Raw genomic sequence first — 9,200 nt, forward strand, 5'->3', positions numbered from 1 at the left:
CTGATGATTACTTATTAATTGTTTTTAATTATAATACAATTCTACATAAAATATGATCAATTATTTGAGGTTTTATATAATTGATTATTACTGATTACCCCAGTCCCCAGATTTGAATCTAAGAAATAGTTTTAAAATGTTGAGTGGCTTTTTATTTAATGAACGTGTTTTTTTAATGGAATTTTTAATCGGAGTCCCTCCCACTGAAATAGAAAGAGGAGAAAGAGGGGACGTGAGGGAAAATGACATGTTTGGTGGATTTTAACACATGATGTAAAGAACTGCGCTGTGGACCATGAAATAATGACAGAAATATTTAAAAATTGCACACAACGTGACAAATATGCTTTTACTTTTCTTCTACTCATTTATTTATTTTCGCTTTTTATTTTATTTCAACATCCATTGCATTGGATGGAGCACTTTTTTCCCATTGAAACCAAACATTATTTCGATATTTATTGCCACCCACATTTTAATATCAAATATAAAATTTATAATAATTTTCTATTCACTAACAATAAATAATATAACCTAGTCTTTAAATTTTATGTTAGAAAAATTTTATCCTATGTCTATGATCTTAATATCAATTGATACTAAGCATCTCTTTTAAACTTATTAATATCATTTTTCTCTTAAACTTTTATGAAGTGTATTTTCAATCCTTTAATGCTAACACCATTAATCTTATTTTTTTTAAAATGGTTAATATAATTTTTCTAATAAAAAGGGGGTTAATATAATGTTTAGTGCCTTGCCTTTATTTTGGTTTTGTTACATCAAATTTCAGATTATAAGTTTTAGTATCTCAAGTTTATTTCCATCTAAAATGTTGGTCCCTATAATTTAATAAAATCTAGACTATTTTGCTCATTAAATGACCAAAATTCATTATTTAAAACTTGAAGGACTAAAGCTAAATTTCATGCAAATTTAAAGGATAAAAAATCGTATTAGCCCTAACACAAAAAAAAAAATAACAGAGTAAATTTAAATGGTGACTTTATAATTAAGTGCTAACAAAACATGTTCTAACTTTTAATTCTTTATTATTATCATTTATTTTTAAATTCGAACATAAGCATTTACTTGCACAGTCATCATTTTTTTTTTACCAGCAGCACAGTCATCATTCAAATTTATTAAAACAGCATTTTTTTTAATTAAATTATTTTGACAGTCTTGCGAGATTAAATTAAAGTTTGCTGCGTCTGTTATCTATAGCACATAAAATATCTCTTTTTTCCTCCTTTGGTAATGATATCCTGATAGCCACCAGAGCCATTCAAGAAAAGACAAAGGTCCCTAACAAGCTGGTCACGTCTTACTCTGATGTTTGGGCAAACCCATTTTTGCCTTTTTGTCTTGTACTCCCTCTACTTGAAAATATAAACTAAATTTTTTTAAAATGGTTGATTTTTTTATAAGATAACATTTATTTTTGTTTAAGCATTTAATGAAATTTTTTTAATTTTATCCCGTATATTCTCTCTCCTCTTTAATTCATTTCTTACATCTTTTACTTATTCTCTTCATTAATAAGAGTATAGAAAAAAAAACAAATATATGCCTTACACATTTATTATTTTAAATTGATTTTAATTAGTTTCTTGATAAATGTAATAGCTAAAGTTTAGCTTATATTCTGAACTGGAGACAGCATTTTCTAAAGCAACCGTCTTAGTGATATTAAAGTTCTTCTGAAAAGTATGTGTATTAATAAGAAGAAACTTAATCCTGCTTCTTTCTCCCCCTTAAAACTAAAGCTATCTTACCTTTAATTCTTAATACTTCATATCAAAGGCATCTAGATTCTCTAAGATAGCTTTAGGGGTGGGTCCTTCATTTTTATTTTCTGATATTGTTCATGTCACTAGTTAACTTTCATTTTATTGGCAATATTATTTTGTGAAAAAAGGGTAGCGGAGAAAAGATATTTCGAATTTAATTTAATGTATTTGTCACTGAATGGCAGAGGGACCTGCCCTTCCGGCTCCATGAAAAACGGATCATTGTCCTGAGACTCTGCTTTGCCGTTTGTCTGTGTCGGTCGTCTTCTCCCCTCTCCAGTAGCGTCTGGGTTCCATTTTGTTCGCACCCATCAATTTTATTAATTAGGAAAAATATAATTAATGATGAAAACAAGTAATCAGCGACTACAAATGAAAACATCACCTTGAGTTTTTCCTGGCTCATATACGTCCTGAAAATTTATTTTGGTAATAAAAATATGTTAGCTGTTATCTGTTATTAAGTTTGATCTTGCCTCTTTAACCATAAAATTAATGCCAAATTATAGTTCATGACACAAATGTTAGGAATAAAACTTTCAGTTTCAAAGCATATAAGAGCCATTAAAAAACTCTTAGATATTGAGTGCTTATTTATAAATACTTCCCGGATATTTAAGCACTTTATAAATAAAAATTCTTAATCCCTTATTTAACAGTTGATATCAAATCAGTGTAAAAGTGAAATCAATTTCAATATTCATCACAATGATAAGTATATCTCAACCATTTAAATTTAATATGGACAGTCAAAAATTAATATTTAATAAGTACATAATTCAAAGTAAATGCAGTCTTTTAATAGTAAGGTTTTTAAAAAATAAATTTTTTTATTTAAAAATTATTAATTAAAAATTTTAAATATAAACCATTAAATCTAATTTTTGTATGGTTTAGATTTCACTGATACTGAAATAGGCTGTCCGCCATCCTATTATCGTCTTCTTCTTCTTGGGCTTGCTTCCTCAGGTGACAACCATGTGCGAAGGTCTCAGAGTGAAGATTATGGAGCAGAGCCGAGTCTCTGCTCCTCCACATTCAGCCTCACCTAACTCTCTTCCACTCACCTTCCTCGACCTTCCATGGCTCTTCTTCTCCCCGAACCAACCTCTCTTCTTCTTCCCCTTCCCTTTCTCTCTCTCTCACTTCACCACCTTCACTCTCCCTAACCTCAAGCTCTCCCTCTCCCTCACCCTCCAACATTACTTCCCCTTCGCCGGAACCTTCGTTCCCTCCCCGGAACCTTCCAAACCCCACATTGTTTACTCCGAAACAAGCTCAGTCTCTCTGGTGGTCGCTGAATCATCCGACGACTTTAGCCATTTATGTAGCAACCATGCCAGAGACGCCAATCGCTTCTACTCACTTGTTCCGAAGCTGAAATCTGGAAAGAAGAAGATTCCTTTGATGGCAATTCAGATTACTGTTTTCCCAGATTCTGGTATTTGCATTGGACTCGCTTATCTGCATATTCTTGGAGATGGAAGAACCTTCCACAATTTCATGAACACCTGGGCTGCGTATTGCTCCTCCCAGCAAGCTTCATCGTTTCCACCCAAATCTCCACCCTTTTATGATCGAAGTGTGATTGTGGATTCTCATGGGCTTGAAGAGGTTTTCTTGAAGCAATGGCGCCGCAAGAAAACGTCTTTCATCGACGAAACAAAGGTCAAGTCATCATCTTCGTCATTAAGCGACCTGGTTCGAGCCACGTTCTTGATGGATCCTACTCAAATGGAGAAGATCAAACGCTTCATTGTTTCATTATGCAGAGAAAAGTCCCAGCCTGAGCACCTATCTCCTTACGTCTTAACTTGCGCTTTTCTATGGGTCTGTTTGCTCAAAACTCATCAACTTACTGACAATGATGAAGATGTACATTACAAGGATCCGGCTTATTTTGGGTTTATCGCCGGTGGGATGACCCGGCTGCAATTTCCGGTGCCGGCAAATTACCTAGGGAATTGCGTGGGGTTCGGCCGTGCATCAGCGATGAGGGAGGAGTTACTTGGAGAAGGTGGGATTGTTGTTGCAGCGAGAGCCATTGGAGGCACAGTTAAGAAGCTGGATCATGGGATGCTAGTGGGGGCAGAGAAATGGGTATCGGATTGGGAGGTGATGAACGGGTCGGAGCTCCATGTGGTTGCAACATGGTCTCCAAAATTAAAGCTTTATGAGACAGATTTTGGATGGGGGAGGCCAAGGAAGATAGAGGAAATCTCCATTGATAAGAGCAGAGCCATTTCACTTATTAACAGCAGAGAAGTTGATGGTGGGATAGAGATAGGGTTGGCCCTGCCTCATAAGAAAATGGAATCTTTCACCATGTTCTTCAACCAAGGCCTGAATGCAATTTCATAATAAGATAATGTAAATTTTTTTTTTTAAATTTTCTTCAATTGTGTGGTTGATAATAAATGAGTGGTACGACCTTTTATTTTATTGGGAAAACACCCCATTTACAATTTATCCTTACGTTTCATTTGGCATGAACTCGGTCTCTAGAATCTTAAGAGGTTAAATGAACACTGGTCATGTTTTAGATATATTTAAATTTGCTAATATGGTTTCAATTTCATCCTTTAATTTTAAAAATTATGTTTTATTCATTTAATCCTAACATTTTCAATCTCTAATTATTATTTTTTTATATCAACCATTGTTATTTTTAAAATTAAACTTAATATATTAGCATTTAATAATATTCTTTCAACATTTAAAATTTTAATGTGATACTTTTTTTTTGTTAACGGCGTTGCATTTAAAAAATAAAAAATACTTCGTAAGAGTAAGGCATTATAATTAAATATTTTATAAAGTTAAAGGGCTAAAGATATATTTTTACCATTCTAATAAACTTGTAATGAAGGGTTTTGAAATATTAAATAAATTTGATGTCAAGAGTAATATTCTCTAATAAGTAATGATCGACAAAAGAGCATTGCATATTCATTAAAATTTTATTTAATATACGTGTATAATAATCAAATTATGAGTACCATTTATTGGATATTTTAAAATCCAAAGGTAAAACTTTGAGTGCCAAAAATTTCATTTTTTTCCTTTTTGATTTGACTATTAAATAATTTGAAGGTTTATTTCTCTTTAACTTCTCATTTTATTCAGGCAAAAAACTTTTTATTTGAAAGAATTAAAAAGCTTTTTATTACCAATCCTTTTTACCGTATGCTCTTTTTCTTTCTTTTTGGCAAAACATTAGATGCTCTTGTTTTTTGGAGGCAAAGATTTTTTCTTCACAAGGCACAAGTATCTCCCTATTAGAGACAATATTATATTTCTCTTAACGTGGATTCGAATCTTAATTTGTCACGTTGTGAGCAATTAACCTTTTTTATCAAACACATCCCTTAGTATCCTCTCCCCCCCCCCCCCCCCCGGGTTGAACCTCTCCGTAGAAATAACTAATCCCTTAGGTATCCTCTTCTTGTTCTTTTTTAACCCCTTTTGTACAACGTTGGTATCCTCTTGGTTTGTTTTTTTGGGCATACAATGCTCTTGTTAACTGACCCCGTATGTGTTAGTATATGACCGTGATGGGATTGTGGGCCTGAGCCCAAGTCCAGAAGTGAAATAACAATATATGCCCATATGTGTGAAACTCCTGCTCTTGTAATTGCTGGAGACAAACAACACAAAACCCTCTCAATTCAATCTATAATGTGCAAGAAGCAAACCACAAACAATTGTGATCGTGAGAGCCTGAGAGGTATAAATGTATAAGCCTTCGTAGGCATACATTTGAGAGAACTGAAACAGTGGAGAACAATGCAGGATTTCATGCGCATCTCTATTGTGCGCCGTTGGAGTGATAAAGGTTTGGTGAAATGATAAGTTTGAAAATGAGAAAATCAATCTTTTCTTGTTTTTTAAATATAACTCAATATTTATATTTTAGTCATTTAAAGCAATAAACCCTGCGTTTTGAAAAATAAATTTGTTCCTTATAATTTTTTTTAAAACAGTAGACTAATATTTTAAATAATTAAAACTACAAGAACTGAATTCACCGATTTAAAGTTAAGAAACTAAATTTTAGCCAAATCAAAATAATAGGGAATAAGTTATATTGAATTAAAATGTATGAATCGAATTACAACTAAGTTAAATTACAGCAAGCAGATTAGTGATGTACGATCCCTTTAACTGCCAGAAGGGACAAAAAAAACATAGCACAATGGATGGAAGTACTTTCACTCAGGGTAATTGGATAGAAACTAAATCATGATTTTAAAAATGCTTTTACAATATACAAAGTAAATATGTGGAGGAGTTTATCTCGTTTTACAAAAAAAAAAACTTCTGAGAAGCACTTTTGGGTGCTTTCAAACACCTCTTGAGCTATGCTCAAATCGTAAAAGATGACTTGTATGCTGAAAATCATAAAAGATGACTTGTATGTCCTCCGGTCGTTAATGTAAGATCTAATTATAAAGTTAATTTTAGTTTTATATGTAAGACCTATTTTATATATTTATTAATTTTTTTTCAAAATAGCCATATTGATATTTCCTCAATAATAATCAGATAAGAGAAGGAGTGAGGAAATTAAAAAGATGCTTATAATATTTTGAAAAAAACATATGATATTAACTAATTTAACTAACATATTTAATTTATTCAAATTAATTAATTAATTCTTATATTAAGTACTGAGGAATACATACCGAGCAATTAATAGGTGTGTGTCTGGCTGCCAGTTTCCAGAATCTAGTGTTGCCATTAACTTGTGAAGAGGACGTACTACCATGTAAAGAAGAATCACCCAAGCTTGTGTACGATATGGTCCCTCATTAATTTATTAAGCATCCGCAATAAGCAAGCATGGCCAAGGGCAATAACAGAAACACCATAAAAATTTACAAATAGCATCAAATTAAATTTAGGAATAGAGTGTGAAGCACAACTTATAGCGCCATCAATTCTGGGGCATCATCACAATGTGAAGTGTGTTTCTATTTTCTAGTGTGTGGTCCTCTATTTTTGCTTAGACTCATATTGAAAACCCAAATAAATGAACCCCATGTGCCGTCAATCTCACCTCTTTCATAAATTTGCTTAGTCTCACCCAAATGAATGAACATGTACGTCCTAACTAGGTGTCAATAAACTCTTGGCAAAGCGGAAATATCAAACTCTTAATAGCTTAGTGACAGCAAAGCTCTTTATTTTTGCATAATTAAGAAGAATAAACACTAACAGTATAAAGTTGAAAATAGGATCAAATCCATGACCTTTCATTCATATTAAAACTTAAATATCTCTAGGCGAGGAAGATATCACCTCCGGTCCTTAATATAAAATCTAGTTGACTAATTTGAAGATATTAAAAAAATTAGTTTAGTTAGTTATTTGTTATAAATATATATTGTCTTTCTTAAAATACCCTTGATAATCATCTATGTTAGCTAGGATTACTAGTTGATGAAACCTTTAACATGTGTAATTACTATAAAGATTATTTTGAGAAAAAAGACAGATATGAAAGATAAAACCGATGAGGATCTTATATTTAAGATCAAATTGAAAGTGAAACAAACTCTTATATTAAGGATCGAAAATAGTATTAACAATATCAAAACTCTTTTTTTGTTTTTACAAAAGAAATGTAAGGGGTGTGTGTGGTTGTAACTTGAAAAACCCATGGGAAGTGAAAGCTTTTTGCACTTTTTTTTTCGGGGGAAATGATTCACCACAAAGGCGCATAATTCCAGTGAAAGACCAAACGACACACATATGGAGTGAAATATAGTCTAAAATGTATTACATGTATTTATTTATTTATAATCAAAACAAATTTCTTAACAGACTTGCATATTTAGTTGCGGGTGGAGTGTATCATAAAATATGCTTAGTTTAATAGGTAAGTACATAACTTAACACCCTGCAAAACCATGAATTCAAATAATAGTGTCAATATAATGAATCTCATTACAAAGCGTATGTCTTTCTAGGTGGTTAAAAATGGAAGATTCATGAATCGAAAGTTGACCAAGGCACCATATATTATTTCTTCAGTTGGTCAACCAAAAACAAAAAAGAAAAACACTGTTGCATGCTGCGCAGACCGCCCAACCAAAAGTTTCTTTCTTTCTTTCTTGTTTTTTTTAGAATCATTTTTTTTTGTGAAGTACTATATTCCTATTAGAGACAATTTTATTCGAGTTACTGATAGATACTAAATATGAGTATTTCTTTCAATAGGGATTTGATCATACCTTAATTTGCTATATTACGAGAGTATAAGTGATTAATTTTTTTCCGTTAGATCAATTCGGTGTCGGGTTTTAGAATAATTATTAGGAAGAACAGAGTTTATGTGAAAAGCGAAAGGGCCCAAATTCACACATTACTGCATGAGCTTGCTTTCCTTGAACGCCAAGCAGACACGCCAACCTATCGTATTAAACAAACTACACTCTCAAATTACGTATACTTTCGGAATTCTTATTCTTAATTCTTAAACAATGTCTGCTTAATTACCTGTACATTCCTTTGAAAGAGAAATACTTAGACCTGTCGTCACGGTGTAAGCACCAAACATGAAGTGTTCATTTGCATTAACCACATGGCTCCCAGGTGTAATATATTTTTAGGTGAAAAAATGTATATTTTTCAAAATTTAAGGATATCTTACATTATAAAAAGTGTCTGGTAAACTTAGAAAAAAAACACTTTTAAGAAATAATTTTATATAAATCAATACAAAACTCTTTTCACATATATTTATTACTCCTCCGGTTCTAAATGTAAAACTCCTATACTAGTTTGTATAAGGGTCTTACATTTAGGACCGGAAGAGTATATCATAAAATCACTTTTAAAATTATGATTTATTTGTTTTCTCAACACCTGTTGGCAAAAAAAATAATATATCCTCATTTCAGTTTTAATTATAAGATTTTATTTATAAATTATAAATAAGATTTTATAATTAAAATAAAAAACTATATATATAAATTAAAAAATAAGAAAAAGACATTTAGCACAGGTAATCTCCCAGACTCCCAGCCAGCCAGAGCCAGCCAACAGAAATTTCAAAGTCCTAATTATATATACACTGATTGATTGACGTTACACCTTTAAATTTTTTTAATAACTATTTTTCTGTACTTTGGAGAAAAAGAAAGAAAAAGGAATCAAATAAGGTCGCGTCCCAGCACAGGCATGCCCAGCACACAAACGCCCACACACTTCCTCACCTGTTCACATTTCCCACCAATCCCACACCTACACACATACACTAACCTTCTCTCTCTATTATTTCTGTTGTAACCCACGTGGCCAGCCCCTCTTGCCAGCTGTCCCAGCTTTCACTGGGTCCCACGCGCCTCCCTATCACCACCTCCTTCCTATAAATACCAACCATTCCCAATCAAACCCTTCCCA

General features: G+C 32.4%; 1 protein-coding gene across 1 annotated transcript; it reads left to right on the top strand.

Annotated features, from left to right (window-relative positions):
• The first annotated feature begins 2,771 nt into the window (after positions 1-2,771).
• On the top strand, positions 2,772-4,191 carry LOC114755109 (malonyl-coenzyme A:anthocyanin 3-O-glucoside-6''-O-malonyltransferase-like). Its single transcript, XM_028943985.1, has one exon. The coding sequence runs from the start codon at positions 2,772-2,774 to the stop codon at positions 4,152-4,154; it is 1,383 nt and encodes a 460-aa protein (XP_028799818.1). The 3' UTR covers positions 4,155-4,191.
• The last annotated feature ends 5,009 nt before the right edge of the window (positions 4,192-9,200 follow it).

The sequence above is a fragment of the Neltuma alba genome, unplaced genomic scaffold, assembly GCF_004799145.2.
Source record: "Neltuma alba isolate B1F8T4 unplaced genomic scaffold, ASM479914v2 tig00010231_pilon, whole genome shotgun sequence".
Taxonomy (NCBI): Eukaryota; Viridiplantae; Streptophyta; class Magnoliopsida; order Fabales; family Fabaceae; genus Neltuma; species Neltuma alba.

Bases quoted from the DNA above. Each gene is read 5' to 3' on its own strand.
- LOC114755109 (XM_028943985.1), top strand. From the start codon at position 2,772: ATGTGCGAAGGTCTCAGAGTGAAGATTATGGAGCAGAGCCGAGTCTCT.